Source organism: Pangasianodon hypophthalmus, chromosome 9, assembly GCF_027358585.1.
Source record: "Pangasianodon hypophthalmus isolate fPanHyp1 chromosome 9, fPanHyp1.pri, whole genome shotgun sequence".
In the NCBI taxonomy this organism is placed as follows: Eukaryota; Metazoa; Chordata; class Actinopteri; order Siluriformes; family Pangasiidae; genus Pangasianodon; species Pangasianodon hypophthalmus.
The window spans coordinates 26,272,375-26,288,881 of NC_069718.1; the positions used below are offsets into that span (position 1 = coordinate 26,272,375).

The following is a 16,507-nucleotide window of genomic DNA, read 5'->3' on the forward strand; positions in this document are numbered from 1 at the left end:
TGAGGAGCTTCTACTGTTACAGAATTTGAAAGTGTTAGTTTAGATGAAAAGCACTGCCTGTGTTTTAGTGCTAATCTATAAAAACAAGTGGAGAACATTTTAGCTAACATCAATCCGATTCCTAAATAAACTTCTCAAAAGATTCTTCAGTCAGAGTATAAACACGTAGCGTCAGGTTGCTAGGCTGAAGCAGAATGTGTTAGCATGTCTGTCGGCTGTCTGATCCTTTGATCCGTTCAGAGTAAACCTCACTCAAGTTAGCTAAAGTTAGCCTCCAAAGCGTCTGTGCTATGTCTGTGATATGGAGAAGGAAAGGAGGTGGCCTAATGAATATTCCATTGCCATGAACTTTGTGTGTGAAAACTGAGCCAATGCAGATGCTAATGAAGACTTCGGCTCTACTTTAAAAGCACTGTACCAAGCTGTCTGTCTTAATCTGTCGGACATCGTATTAACTGTTGATCTCTTACACTGGCTTAGTAAATGTAACATGCATATAATGTGCCGTACTGATTGTCAGATTATTAAGGACACTTGGATAAAGCCTCTATTATACCGCCATTTCGAATGAATTATTATTTGTTCTTTTCAAAATTCCTGGAAATGTTAGCTACTGCAGATTTAGTCTGAAGTTAGATTTGAGGTGGCATTCAAATGAATTCATAAATATTACATTTAACTTGATGAGACTCTGCTATACTGGATATTTACATATGATTTCATGAGGCAGGGATTATTTTTTATTTTTTATTTTATTTTTTTTAAAAAGGCATTGAGCTTTTATGGAGTAAGATTCAGTCGGGTGTTTATTTGAGATATTGTAAGATAAGTTTTCTAAATGCATATACGATTTTTTTTTTATTGTCCTGTGTGTGTGTGTTTAGATTATCAGAGGCTGATGGTGGTAGCGGAGGGGATCACCACACTCCTCTTTCCGTTCCAGTGGCAGCATGTGTACGTGCCCATCCTGCCTGCGTCCCTGCTGCACTTCCTGGATGCCCCTGTGCCCTACGTCATGGGCTTGCAGTCGAAAGAGGGCACGGACCGCTCCAAACTCGAGCTGCCTCAAGAGGTGACTGGGCAAACACTACAGCATACACAGTGTGTTCACTGTCTCCGCTGTGTAATCAGTGACCTCACACTGTTCAGTACAGAGAGGATTTCAGACACTGGTACTGCACAGAGCCTGCTCCTTTCCCCATAGATTCCTCCTCTTAAAAAGTTTCTTGTTTGGGTAACTACACGATGTGTGGTGAAAAGGCGGGATGTTCAAATGGATGATTGGAAACGTGCACACACTTTCACACTGCTTCTTCTTCTTCTTCTTCTTTTTTTTTTAAATATAAACTTACTAGTGAACAGATTAGACTTTCACTTATTCTTTATCTGTGTAGTTCAATTCAGTCTGAGACTTTGAGGCTTTTTATTAGTCTTATATTATATATATATATATATATATATATATATATATATATATATATATATATATATATATATAAAAATATATATATATATATATATATATATATAAAAAAATATATATATATATATATATATATATATATATATATATATATATATAAAAAAAATATATATTATATATAGTTACACTTTATTTATTTTTATTAACACAATTTTTAAGTAACCTGGTTGGATTCATTTGATTTACAAATGGGGTCATGAGAGAAGAGTGTTCTTTTTTTTCTTTCTTTCTTTCTTTTTTTTTTTCCCCTCCAATTTATTTTGAATATTTATTTTGAATAAAGTATGAACAGATTTTGTTACTGGAAGCCACATTCAAAACAAGCCACATTTAAATGAAGCGTGTACGTGCTATTTTAGTCTTTTTCGCTTTACTGACACACTGCACTAATGTAGGAGTTCAGCAATAAATATGGACAGTTCCCCATGAAAACATGTTGAAACGTTTACTGAGTAAGGATTTACAAGCGTGATGGTAAATAACGAGGATATGAAATGTCATGTGTGTGGCAGAGTTTGGCACAATGCAGGAGGGTGTAAATATTCCTTTGCGTGCACTGAAAGTGATGTGAAGCTGGATTTAGGGCTCTCGTCTGCGTTAAGTAAGGAATTTGGCCGTTGTGATGAGATTTCATTTCACACACACCTCCTGAGCACAAGCTCACCATTCCCGCTAGACTCATAACTCAGTGCCAGGAATATTCCTTTGGTTGTTAGTATGGTATACATACACATATGTTAACTGACATGATAAAATGTTCAAATGTTAAAATAGTAATAAGGTATAAATGTAGCACGATCGAGTCTTGGGGTCGCAGAAGTTTCTTTATGTCCACTTTATTGTCCACAAAGTTTTAGGAGCCGTTGCTCTGTTTGCTTTGTTGCATTTGCTTTACATTATGTGGACGTTTATTTAAATTATTCTCAGGAGCTGTGAGCTATTCCTTATTCATGCTTCCTCAATCCTATTATCCGTTCACCTCCTGTTTCTCCGTGTTCCTCTACTCGGAGAGAGCGAAGAAGTACGTGAGCTCGGTTTTTGCTGATGTATATACAGCTCTTCATGAGAAGATGGCTGCTGCACTCTCAGCCTTGCTCCTGTCTGTACTGTCAAACCTTCCGTTATTATCTTAGTCACGTGATCTGATCTGTGCAGGCAGCTCCGGAAGGAATGTTGTCTTTAAAAACAGGCTGATTAAGAGCAAATGCTTTCTTAATACGGTGAAACAGCGCACACTGATGTTGCGTATCAGCATATTTGTGTGCCAGGCTTTCAGCAGCACTTTATCCCGGGAGTATGAGCTGTGCTTGTGCTCTACCTGAGTGTTTTATTTATACATCAGGAGAATAAGGACACACGTTCATGTTCACGTGCTGCTGTGAAGCAGGAGAGTGAGAGTGTATTAGTGACATTCTTTATTCAGGCATCGAATGCTCTCTCTGTTCTACTTCATACTGATATGAGTACGTATTTATTACTCACACGTTACACCTTTAATGTTAATGTTAATATACGTATAACAAGTTTAGAATTTAACATTCCCAGTTAGGAAGCATTGTTTTGGGGGGTCTCTTAGCATTCTAACAGGGGGTTTTAACTCTTTATTTTGCTGTTGCTTGCATTATATTATATCTGTCACCATTTTTATGTAATGCTCTGATAATAAATTATCAATAATACCTTACCAAGGACGTGAACATTAACTTGAACACGTCCTAACATTAACTGCTAACTAGTTTGTAGAATAGCGTGTATGTTTCTGATAGGGGAATATAAATGATTTCTGTGGCTTACCTCTCTTTACAGGCAAACCTTTGCTTCGTGGACATTGACAATCATTGCCTGGAGCTGCCTGAGGATTTCCCACAGTTCCCCAACAAGGCTGAGTTCATCCAGGAGCTGAGCGAGCTGCTGCTGAGCTATGGCCTGCCTCTAGAGGGGGGCGCTTCCTCGCCTCCACCCACCTCCACTCAAACACATGTGACTGGGACTGAAGCTCTGAGAGACTTGGTAGACGATGGGAAGAATGGAAATCTGCCGTTAGATGTTGTGGACCTGCTGCAGGGAAACCCGACTCTGGAGCGCCTTCAGGCTCTAGCCAAGCGCACGGGGGTGAAGGTCGCCCGTCTGGAGGAGCTGGTGGCCGGGCAGAAGGGTTTAGGGGAGGAGAACATGGGGGTATTGAAGACTGGCATCGAGGAGGAGGAGCTGAGGAATGCCAAGCTAAGCGTGCAGCTGAGGGAGGTGTTTGCTGCTCGCTTTGTTGCAATGTTCGCTGACTACGAGGCCTTCGTCATTCAGAACTCACCAGACCTGGAGTCATGGCTCTCCAACCGGGAGCAGATGCACAACTTTGACAAGGTGACCAGATTTCTCCAAAGTGGGCATGTATAGACATTTCTAGACAAGTCGGGCATTTAAATTTTTTTTTTTTTTTTGGGGTAATCTATCATTCCCAATGTAGAACATATGATAAGTTGCTTTCCTTCTCTCTCCAGGCTTCCTTCCTGTCAGACCAGCCAGAGCCATACCTGCCTTTTCTGTGCCGCTTCATCGAGACCCAGATGTTCGCCACCTTCATCGACAATAAAATCTTGTCCCAGTGGGAGGAAAAGGAGCCCCTGCTGCGTGTGTTTGACGGACGCATCGAGAAGGCCCGCCTCTACAACGTACGCGCTCCCAGCCTGCGCTCCTCCGTCTACCAGAGGTGCACCTTCCTCAACGAGTCCGGTGAGCCGTTCCGCTTTCATTAACACTTACATGGCTGCTTGTGTGAGAGAGCTCGACATATCCAATCACACGACAAATTCTCTCTACATCCAACAGTAGAAAATGGAGCATTTTCATCCTATTTAAATGAATCAGTAATAATTAATCTGTTAACCAGTTTTAAATTATTCCATGCTGGTTTTGCAGTAAGATAGTCACGAATGGTAGCAAAGTTTTAAGGCGAAGAGAAAATTGTAAATAAAGCAGAGTGGGATGAAAAGACCAGCCAAAATGTCATAAAATGAGTCATAGTAATAAGTGCTGTAAAATGCCTCCGAGTGCTCCACAGAAAATCATCATTAGTATGTGTGTGTGTGTGTGTGTGTGTGTGTGTGTGTGTGTGTGTGTGTGTGTGTGTGTGTGTGTGTGTGTGTGTGTGTGTGTGTCCACTTCTTGATCTGAAACATTGTTTTATTTTCAATCTGATAGTTTATTGCCATTTTAAAGAGTTTTTTTAAAAAAGAAGTTAATTTTGAAAGATTCATAGTCCAGGATTTGGTTCGAGGCTCAATAACGTTTATCTGGAAGCTTTTTTTTTTTTCTCTCTCTTTCTCCTTCCTCTCTGTTTTCCAGCTCAGGCCATTGAGCAGCGGCTGATGAAAATTGACCATACAGCCATTCATCCTCACTTGTTAGACATGAAGATTGGCCAAGGCAAATACCAGCAGGGCTTCTTCCCAAAGCTGCAGTCAGACGTGCTCGCCTCAGGCCCGACTAACAATAAGTGAGTATGGTCCAGGTCCAGGTCCAGGATTTCTAGCTTTGCCTCTTTGTCCTTCGTCCAGTCCACCCACATTGTTTAATCTGCCTCTCTGCAGCACTCACTAATGAACATGTGATGAATAGCTGGCCGGAACTGGCTGTGCAGAACCATCGATAAAATTACATGAATGGTGCTGATGATTGAGATAGAAAGACAAACTGTTTGTTCATTGTGCTTCGTACATCATGGATCTTTGCTATATTCCACTAAATGTTTAAACAGTAAAGCATGGATAAAGTTAATACCCTGTAGTGTTGCTTATTTCCAGAATCATAGCTGGGTAGCTATACTGTGAGCCTGAGTGTCAAAGTATTTTATCTCTCTTATCCTTATTTCTAAAAATCTGTCACTTATAAGATGTCTTCTGCTGCTCATAACTTTGTGTCGTGGTTTACTACATACTTAATTCGGCATTTTAATATTGATCTTGATATTTATGTAGATGGCCAAGCTGTATTTGTCTGTAAAATGAAATGACAAATGAGTAAATTAGCCACGATTTAACCACAACTGTAGCACTTTAATAGGAACACGTGTACCCCGGCTCCAGGGCCATGCAGAGACATTTAGATGACATTTAAAATAAATAAATAAATAAATAAATAAAGGGGCCCATGGCTCAAGACGTTAAAACCCCAACTACAGAGTAACCTGTCAAACTGTTGCATCGAGTATTAAAAAAGAATATAAAATGGAGTCTTATTACAATACCGATACCATCCGATATTGTTTTCTTATGAACTTCTAAGCTTTAAAAGTTTTTATTTGAAACTGAAGCACTTCACAGTTAAACTTATTAACACGAAATTGCTTAGATTATAAGTATAAATATAACATGTACATATAATAAAGTTAATACTAACAGAAGGAAAAACTGTCAAGCCTCTTTATATGTAAACATTTCCAGTTCCAAAAATAAATTATTTTTTAAATCGGATTCCAGTCTTTGCTGTTTGTTACAGGATCTGATGTGCGACATGTCTTCTCTGATCTCTTTTTTTCTTTCTTTTTTGCTGGTATCAGTCTGATACTGATACAGGGTGTCAGATCTGCGCCTAACTATAATTGTTCAGATTTTAATTTAAACTAGTAGAAAAAAAAATTACTCACTCGCCAGTGTAACTCACTGCTGCTGCTTGTATCATGTATCATGCTGGTGGTTGTGCACTTAATTTCTACCTGCAAACGGGTCTTTTATTTAAAGATGGAGGGCACAAAGTGATAACACAAACCCATGGCTACTGCCAACTTCACCCAACTGGCACCCAACTGATTTTACCAAAAAAAAAAAAAAAAAAAAGCAAAGAAAAACACTTTGTCCGAGAGAGTGAGAGTGTGTTGTTAGTGCCAGCTCATGATAAACGGCGTGCTTAGGAGACGAGTGTTGTTTTTTTTTTTTTTTTTTTTCCCTCGGAGAAGGGAGTGTGGGCTTGACTAAGTTTACATGTTTCACACCATCACGATATATAAACAGCATTTTCTGAAGAATATCCTACTTCATTGTGCAGTCTGTTGAATGTTTTGTTGGATACACAGACGTATCAAATCGTGAGCATTATATCGAACGATATGATACAATACGCCGTATCATAACAGCCCTAATATTATTGTATATCAGCTAGAAAGGCGAAGAACAGGGTCATGATCGTGTGATGTTCACATGTCCTCGGTCAGCAGGTGGTCTAATCGCACTGGCACGGCTCAGCGACGGAGGGACTGGCACAGACAGCAGACTGATCATCTCGGGCTGGACAACGACCTCAAAGAGGTGCAGTACCACCGCCTCCTTTCATCATCATCATCATTTCATTCTCTTCTTCTCTGTGCTTGCTCTCTATCATGCCACTTTTGATCAGTGTGGATTGCATTTCCTCTCTTCCTTTCTTTCCTTTTTTTTTTTTTTTTTTTTGCCTTGGACTTCTTTGAGCCCAATAAATTCTTCCCTATTTACTTTTAATATTATTATAAAGCACCTGTGGACAATAGTGTCTGACTTTTAAACTAATATAATGATTAATTATTCAAAATCCTATATGGCGATGATTGCATGATGCCTCGGCCAACACTTGCTTTTGTGTGTACATCATTTAAGATTTATATTCAGCAGTTACTAGATTTAATATGCCCTAAAATTGTTGCTTTTTAATTATATAATTAGCATGCAAAATTGCCAAAGTCTTTTCAGAACCTGTTTTTCGTTTGCTTCTTGCGTTTATGTCAAGTTTGTTTCCTGTCATCCGTTTGCTTTGCATGGCTTTCTGTTGGCTGCTTGTTTGAATGTTACTGCATGTTACTTTTTTTTTTTTTTTTTTTTTTTTTTTGCTCTTTTCATTGTTCTTCTCGTCTTTTGTTTGCGTCATCCATCGCTTGAATGCTGTGGGTTGTGGGCTGTACCACTCCACAGCCAGTGGAGGGGGGTTTGGTCGTGCAGAGCTCTATGGCTTCCTGGGAGCGGGTCAAGGCACCAACCCCTCGTATTAAACCACCCAAAAAGTCCTTCTCATCCTGCAGCCTGGTACGTTTGTGGCCTGCTCCTGTGTGAGCAACTGAGACCTGTTTGAACAAGCCTAGATACAAACATAAACCTCCCAAAAGCACTGTGAGGCGTGATGACAGATTCCCAGAGCTTCCTAAGCACCAAAGCTTTGACAGAAGCTCTCAGTGGATCGTAATCAACGCACCTCTATCGCAGCCGTCTCCGTACACTTTACCTTTCCTACCATCCCAAAGATGCAGTTTGGACATTTTCAGATTGAAACACGATCCTCCTGGAGAGAAACTAACAGATGTTAGTTAGCAGTTGATGACAGATCATTTGCAGTAATCTAATATAAAACTCTTAACACAGACACCAAAGGATCATGATCCAGATGATGGGATTTATCAGTTATAGTGCAGAGTTTACGATTCTGTCTTTAGCTGGTTTTACACTGTACAGTTCCAGCGGTTATTATTATTATTATTATTATTATTGACATGATCCTAATTAAATCATGGCAGAATTCTCTAACAACGTGTGTTCTTCATGTCAGATAATAAGATGAAGATCATAGATCTACAATTAAAGATATTTCTGTTATACTGGGAGAGCAGCGATGCAGCAGAGGAAAGCATAACAGTAAAGAAACTCGATGAACGGAGCGTTTGTGTGTTAATTAGCTAGCTACACACCTGGAATTCATCTGCTATTTCTTTCTTTCGTCCCTTTTTGTCCTGTCATGATAGAACTGCGATGTGATTTGTTTGTTTCGTGTCAGCATTGCTGTATTTGTAGCTGTTTTCTGAGTGTTGTGTAATCCTGTCCTCTTATTGGTGGATTTTAGACGAGCGTCATAGCAGCGCTCACATCCTGAGATTTTAATCAGTTTTCTGACACTGCCAGATGTTTGTCGTTGGCCGTCTTTGGTCGCAGTGGTACTAAAGTCTGTTGAGCATGTTAAGTTATAAGTCAACTCAAGACCGCTGATCTCAACCCCGACCAAAGATTTTCCTTCATGATGTGCAATTTTGCCTTCAACAGGAAAACCGGGCTGAACATCGTACAGTGTAAAGCCAGTTTTAGCCAGGAAGTTTAATGTAGTTTACTATTATACATTAATAGGCATTCATACACACACACACACAGACACAGAATGAGAGAGACTCTAACACGTATATGATTTTGTAGAAGTACATGCAGGAGGCGCGTAGCCTGGGGAAAAACCTGAGGCAACCCAAACTGTCTGACCTTTCTCCAGCGGTCATCGCTCAGACCAACTCGAAGTTTGTGGAGGGCTTACTGAAGGAATGCAAAATGAAGGTGTGTATGGCTTTATCTCTCAGCCTTTCTCTCTCACTCACTCACATGAGGTTTATTTATTTATTTTCACTTAGGCACTGGTGTTTATTGAGAACAGGATTTTGCAGAACAGTGTGCTTTAGCATTCGTCAATGTTTCATCTAGTAGTTCTTTTTTTCAGTGAAAATGAAGAGTTCACCTGTGGTGTGATGCGGCTTATGTTAACGGAGTGTGTTCTGTGTTCAGACTAAGCGGATGTTGGTGGAGAAGATGGGCCGAGAGGCCGTGGAGCTCGGCCACGGAGAGGCTAATATCACCGGTTTGGAGGAGAACACACTCATCGCTAGCCTGTGTGACCTGCTGGAGAGAATATGGAGCCACGGCCTGCAGGTCAAACAGGTGAGTCGCTTTCTCAAGCAGTCTGTAGTGCATTATGAAAGTAGGACGGCGAGGTTTGTCAGGCAGAGGGCTGTACAGTCGGGATTACAGTTTTTGGGCTTCTACAAATAATTGACTGCTTCTGTGGTTCGATCAGTGTGGTCCACTGGCAACTGCGTATAAGAGACACAGAAAAATCACATTTACATGGTAGAATTTTGCCGTGACTGTCTATTTTTCAGGGAAAGTCTGCATTATGGTCCCATTTAAGACATTACCAGGACCGAGTGGAGAAGATGGAGCAGCAGGCGGAGTCATCAGGTACTGCGTATACACATACACATCAGTGTACAGTACTGTACATGCTGCATGTATACACACCCACACACAAAACCACGTGTGTGTGCTTAAACTTGTCTGAGTGTCTGTTTTTTTTTTGTCATCTGCTACACAGTGTCTCATGGGCAAGAGAAGCGCAAGTCGGATTCGTCTGTCGGCCTGTCAGTACTGCGCGTATCAGTGGTGCAGGACATGAGGTGGGAGTACACCGGAGTGTGATTCATTACTGCAGCGTGTTCCAGCTGAACTGAATGGGAATATTCCCTCGTATAAATAACCTCTAATGATGAACATTCGCTGCAGTTTGTTGAAATCTTGAGGAAAATGCTTTCGCTTGAGATAAAGAGATAAATGTAAGCTGATAAGGGATAAGGGCGTCTGCTAAATGCTGTAAATATACATGTAAATGTACTAAAAGAAAGACATTTAAGAAGAACTCATTAGCTTCTCTCTGCAAAGAACACACATTTATCTTTTAATTTTTCAACATATTTGTTGGTCTGTACGCTGAGTGATGCATTTTGGGATTTGGAGTTCAGTCACACTAAACACCTGACACGTTTCTGAATCGTTTTGGACGCTGTCCTGACTCGCATCAAACGCAGAAGATTAGTCATGGACTTGAAACAGAATGTAACCGGTGTGAGACGTGAGCCCGTGTGTACTGTGTGGTCTCTCGGCTTCACAGTACTCTCAGCAGTCAGGCAGTGAACAAAGTTCATGTGTGGAGAGTCGTGACACATCACACCACCCCGGCGTGGATTATTTTCATGTTACTGCAGTCTGTCGTGTGTTATTCCTAACATAATGGAAGTGTATTAGACAGTACAAATCACACTGAGCTTTCTCTCCTTTCTCTCAGTCCTGTCTGGGCCAAAACACACTCACATACACCATCAGGGAAAACCAATTTAAAATCCCTCCTCTGTTTCACACAGGCACATCCAGAGCATGGGGGAGATCAAGACTGACGTAGGGAGAGCGCGAGCCTGGATTCGTCTGTCCCTGGAGAAAAAACTGCTGTCCCAACACCTCAAACAGTTGCTTTCTAACCAAGCTATAACCAAGTATAATGACCACACACACACACACACACACACACACACACACACACACACACACACACACAGCCAAAACTAAATACAGTACTCTCCAGAATTATTGGCAACCTTCATGAAAATGAGGATGTAAAAATAATACCATGCACATTATATTATTTTGAGCTCAAACATACAGGGACTCGATCATTTTTAAAACTTTCCCTAACACAACTATTTTTAAGTAATATTTTGTGCCATCTTCCCTGGAAATGTCTTCCTCTTCCCGTAACGTCTAACAAGGTCAAGCCTTTGTAGAGAGATCTAATTTCCACTCCTCCATGCAAAACATTTTAAACTCCTTTACATTGTGAGGTTTTGCACATGGACGTCCTTCTTCGATTCACACCACCGGGTTTTTCACAGGTGTTTGTGCTTCTGTGTTGATTTGGAAGCATGTTTGTATATTTCAACATTATCGGGTTGAAAGCTCTGTCTATGGTCAGGTCTGAACTTCCTGGCAGAGGCAGCCAGATTATTCTGGTCCACAGCAGAATTCATGTCGCCATCAATCTTCCCCAAAGCCCCTGAAGCACCAGTCACAAAACAGCATCCGTGATCCACCTCCATGTTTTCCACTGTATGCAGTGCCCTTTTATCGACAGACATCCTGATCCTTTTTTTTTTTTTTTTTTTCCCAGAAAATACTTATTTAAAAAATAAAGTAGTTCCAGTGTGAGTTGTTTGTAAGAAAGATAAATACTTCCTCCTGTTATTTGAGTGGAAAATTTCTTTATTATAGACGATAATTTTTGCTCAATTTTGTGAAGGGTGCCAATAATTTGTGGACGTTGTGTACATTGTATGTGGTGTGTTTTTTTTTTTTGTGTGTGTGTGTAATAAGTGTGTAACACATCCACAGGAAGCTGTATAAGCGATATGCCTTCCTGAGGTGTGATGAAGAGAAGGAGCAGTTTCTTTTCCATCTGCTGAGTCTGAACACAGTGGACTACTTCTGCTTCACCAGCGTCTTCACCACCATCAGTGCGTGCACACGATAACATTTTCTGCTTTAATACACCACGGCTACTAACTAAAATATTCTTCTCTGTCAGTAGACAATCTTGCAATACTCAGGTAAAGCAAAAATACCCAAACCTTGTCCGATATTTTGGCCAAAATGTCCTGCAGCTCTGATTTTTTCGGACCTGACTGTGGAAATGGTTGCGGAGGGGAGAATAGTGAATATATAAAGTGCATTATTGCTCATTTTAATGTGCATTTAATATGCAACGAGGCCTTCACATAACCTTACAAAGACACGAATGTGTTCTGTGGAATGATGTGCGCTCGCTGTGGTGGAGGTCAGGACACTGCGAGATGTATCCTCGAGGAATGAACATCCTGCGTCACACCCTAGGAAGGAAATCATGCACAGAGAGAAATAAATATAGACACACACAGAGTCACACTAAGAACTATTCACCACAGGTCTAATTTTTTTTGTCACAGTCCCTGTGAGCGTGAGCAGAGCTCTAGCAGAATGGGCCACTTCACATACATCCACCTTCACCAGCTTCTTATTATTGCTAGTGTTGTGTTTTTCCAAATATAACTTCACATTAGTTCACACAGTGACAAATTCAGCCTGATTACACAAAATGTCCCCCACACACACACACACACAGACATTACATTACACGTTATGAAAACTTTCAGACTTGTCCTTAAGTCACCCTTAAATCCTCTTATTCATCCTCCTCCTTCACATTGCTTTCATCTTCTCCCTTTTGTCTTCATTTTCTCACAAATTCTCTAATTACACGAGTCGCGTTGTATAATGGCTGTACAGAATCAGAGCTAAAGCTGTCTGTGAATCTGCTCATAAAAACAGCGCAGATGCTATCTGACTTTATTCTTTTTTTTAAAAGCCAGAATAAAATGTTTTCTAGGAATTTCTTATTTATTATCTTGCACAATTAACAGTTTTAAAGTTAGTGATAGTAGCAGATGTATTATATTTTATAATAGGGATGGAGGTTGAACTTTCTGTATCAGTGATTGTTATTCACTATTATTTCATATGTTCATTTACACTGAAGTTGTGCTTCTTTGTTTGTCCCCTCAGTGATTCCGTATCGCGCCGTCATCATCCCTATCAAGAAGCTGAGCAATGCCATGACCACATCGAACCCCTGGGTGTGCGTGTCAGGTGAACTAGGTGACTCGGGCGTCATGCAGATACCGAAGAACGTCCTGGAGATGACGTTTGATGTGAGTGCACTGACATCAGCGCTGCCGTTTACATGGCAACGGTTGCTCGTGGTGATAGAGCTGTGCAGCGTGTCTGAGTTAAAAGCATTAAAGTAAAGCCGAATTATTTTCACCTCATGTTTATCACACAGCTTTGACAGCTCTGCCTTTCAGAGGCCCATAACATTTAGTACTACTTCTGAACGGTCTGAAAACTACAGAGCTCAACTGAAATATGTTTCTCATTGGCATATATATATAAAAAATCAAATCAAATTTAAAGATCCTATTCTCAGTGCAGCTCACAGACATTTTGATTAGCCAGTATCTGATTACAACCTGAATTGATCAGTTTGTTTTGCTGTGTATTGAACTTTAATATTGACCTGCATAAATAAATACTGCATGGCTGTTTGACTGACTAAAAAAATTTGAATGAATGTACCACACACGTTCCCATCATTGTTGTTATTTTTTTCCGTCAAATAATTAACAAGAAGTACAGAAGTGCTGGCTGATTGAAACTAAGCAGGTGAGATCTGACTCCTGCACAGTACTGTAGCTATCCACCAGCTTGATCAAGGCGTGACGCTCACTGTGGGAGGAAATCACACGGAGCTAGCACGGTTTTAGACGTGATTATGCAGACTGACTATGTTTACCGCTGTGTTGGTTAATCTGGCTCTTTGCAGAAAGTCTTCGCTTTAGGTTAGAAAGTGAATAAAAGACATTTCCACTTAGTTTCGGTGAAATATGTGTATGGCTATGTAAAGTAGAGGTGTCAAAGTCTCGGCAGAAAAAACTACATTTTGGTCAAAACACAGCATTTTTATTATTTTGGGCTGTTAGCAGTGTAGTTAGTTAAGCAATATCACACAAGCAAGAGTGCAGTTATACTGAATATCTGATATTCATTATATTACGTGATTGCGCGTGTGCTATTGCTTTTATAAACAAGAAATTAATATTGAAGAAGTGACATTTTGGACACAGTATGACCAAATGTTCTGTTTATTTTTGCTCCGCTAGTGGAAATAAATCCAGAAGTCGTCACTCACTTTATAGCTGGTTAGCTCACACTGATTTGTACTTTCAGGTTAAAGAAGCTTTCTGGTGAAACTGGCGTCTCTTCTTCCTTTTCATCTTCATCTTCATATTTTAAACTAAAAGTTATATTCCTGAAAAGTATTCTTTGCCGTGTCCGCTGATGATGTCGCTTCCTCTACTGTAGTAACGGTTTCGAACTGGGAAGTGGAGGTTTACGTGATGAACACAGACGAGCGGAGTGATACACACAGCGAAACATCCCAGTGCGGTTATAGGAACTATAAGCACTCTTTTTCATCATTTTACTGTACTGTTACTGCTATTTTAATCGAGTTTAGCATAGTGTGGTAATCTAGCACTTGAGAGGTAAAGGAGAAATACACACACATGAAGGTGTAAGCAGTGTATTAAATGGTGCACGTGCAGGTTACATGCTGTCTGACGGCAAACCAGAGGCTGTGTTTAATCAGCTCTGACTCTGACTCATGGAGAGTCTCATGAATCAGGCATCAATGAGCAAGTGGACCGGTGCAGTGTGAAAGTGTGTGTGTTAAACAGAGCAGGAGAGCAGAGAACACAGCCTCTTTAACAAATATCACTGATTATCATTTTGATTTGATTATTTGACTGTTTAATAAGATGCAAATAGTGTAACTTCCTTAGTTAACTTTTTTTTTTGGCAGTTTGTGTGTATGTGTACAGTAGTTGTGTATTTGTGTGTGTGTACAGTTGTGGTGTGTGTACGGGTGTGTGAGCGTGCGCGCATGTACAGCTGTGGTGTGTGTGTGTGTGCATGAGCAGTTGTGTGTATGTGTGGTTGTGTGTGTACAGTTGTGGTGTGTTGTGGTGTGTGCACCTGTGTACAGTTGTGGTGTGTGTGTGTGTGTGTGTGTGTGTGTGTGTGTGTGTGTGCGTGCATGTACAATTGTGTGTGTGGCGTGCGTGTACAGTTGTGGTGTGTGTGTGTGTGTGTGTGTGTGTGTACAGTTGTGGTGTGTGTGGTGTGCGTGCATGTACAATTGTGTGTGTGGCGTGCGTGTACAGTTGTGGTGTGTGTGTGTGTGTGTGTGTGTGTGTGGTTGTGATGGAACTCTGTTCTGCGTCTGGTCTGAATGTTGGTAGAGTTCAGTGTGATCGTTTGTTCGGTATGATACATGAACACATCAGCTTTTTCCCGGAGATTTTCCTGCGGTTCCTGATTTTACTTCTGCTTCTGCAAGACACACATTTAAAAATAGAACAAACTCACACATTCTTGAAATTTGCACTTTAAATTTAAAAGGGTGTTTTGGCAGCTTGTATCCGTTCACTCACTGAAAACCTGTAGGTCGGGGTAACCCATATCGTGCTGCCTCGTTTCCATGGTGAATTGCAGTCGTGTGTGTGTGTGTGTGTGTGTGTGTGTGTGTGAAGCCCTGCTGACGAGGGCGCTACCTTAATCGCTACATCACTGGGGATGCCAGAGCGAGCAGAGCCACTCGCTGCCCCTCCCTTTCTGTCATGTGCTAACCCGTCATGTTTCTTTCTCCAGTCTGCCTTTAGGGCTCACTCGCACCTCTCCATCCCCTTCAAGGTCAGGAGCACATTTTACCGTAGCTCTCTCTCACTCCATCCCTCTTTCTCTCTCTCTCCTCTTTCCTCACTCCTTCACTCCCTCTTTCTGGATATTCCTGTAGAACTAAACATTGTCATTTTCATGCAGCTGCTTTTCAGAGAGGAAAATAACACTCGGCTTTATTAGCTTTACGCCATTGTTCAGGCGCTTTGCTGCTTCCATCCATTCAGTTAAAGACGTTTAGAACTTCCATGAAAATGACATTTAAGAGCATCTTAAGATAGTTTGCTGGGACACTGGGAGGTTGTGTGCATTAGTGGTGGGTAGAGGAGTAGTTTTTGAGTGCTGCATGTTTCTTCTGGGGTATAAGGTGGCTGCTGTGTGAGCCTTTGGCACTTGACTATTCTATAAAATGGACTATTCATTGTGGGTGAAATGGGTTTTCTTTCCGTTACTGTCACTATCTGTACATCTTAACACTTCTTAAACTGTTTTTGCAGTGTCAGAACCTGGGGAAGCTGACCACTGTGCAGCTGGGCCACGATAATGCTGGGCTTCTGGCCAAGTGGCTGGTGGACTGCGTGATGGTTCGCAACGAGATTACAGGACACACGTACAAGTGAGCCCAGCATTTACATCCGACTGATTTTAGCCATTCTACATTTCCTCCACATTAACACCAACGTGAGCTCAAATAGAAGAGAGAAAAGAACAGAACAGCACTGATAATGTTTAAATAAATCAATCGAACAAAAGGAAAAGTATATTCCTCTTTTGCTTTCCTGCTCTCTCTGTACAACTTCTTTATCTTTCTCCTCTCTCTCTCTCTCTCTCTCTCTCTCTCTCTCTCTGTCTCTCTCTCTCTCTGTCTCTCTCTCTGTGTCTCTCTCTCTCTTTCCCTTCTGAACTGATGCCTTTCCCAGATTCCCTTGTGGTCGGTGGCTGGGGAAAGGTGTGGACGACGGCAGTCTTGAGCGAATCCTAATTGGTGAATTGGTGGCTCCGTGCAACGAGGAGGAGGTGGGGCGAGGTTCTAAGACTCCGCCCCCTCAGCGCTCACCCACACAAATCCGTCGAATCAGCATTAGCTCCATCACAGGCCGAG

General features: G+C 41.2%; 1 protein-coding gene across 12 annotated transcripts in view; it reads left to right on the plus strand.

The window, feature by feature from the left end:
• Positions 1–16,507, plus strand: part of dennd5b (DENN/MADD domain containing 5B) — a 41,653-nt gene that overhangs the window by 21,177 nt on the left and 3,969 nt on the right. For 2 of the 12 annotated variants that reach the window (XM_034307296.2, XM_034307299.2), the window contains 16 exons: positions 885–1,072; positions 3,290–3,844; positions 3,982–4,213; positions 4,826–4,976; positions 6,690–6,783; positions 7,420–7,530; positions 8,683–8,814; positions 9,040–9,192; positions 9,414–9,492; positions 9,626–9,707; positions 10,449–10,577; positions 11,470–11,591; positions 12,676–12,821; positions 15,379–15,420; positions 15,903–16,021; positions 16,326–16,507. The exon at positions 16,326–16,507 is cut by the window's right edge and continues 6 nt beyond it. In XM_034307296.2, coding sequence (XP_034163187.2) covers positions 885–1,072; positions 3,290–3,844; positions 3,982–4,213; positions 4,826–4,976; positions 6,690–6,783; positions 7,420–7,530; positions 8,683–8,814; positions 9,040–9,192; positions 9,414–9,492; positions 9,626–9,707; positions 10,449–10,577; positions 11,470–11,591; positions 12,676–12,821; positions 15,379–15,420; positions 15,903–16,021; positions 16,326–16,507 — 2,517 coding nt within the window. The remainder of the gene's footprint in view (positions 1–884; positions 1,073–3,289; positions 3,845–3,981; positions 4,214–4,825; positions 4,977–6,689; positions 6,784–7,419; positions 7,531–8,682; positions 8,815–9,039; positions 9,193–9,413; positions 9,493–9,625; positions 9,708–10,448; positions 10,578–11,469; positions 11,592–12,675; positions 12,822–15,378; positions 15,421–15,902; positions 16,022–16,325) is intronic. The other 10 variants (XM_034307297.2, XM_034307301.2, XM_034307303.2 and 7 more) reach the window with 6 other exon arrangements.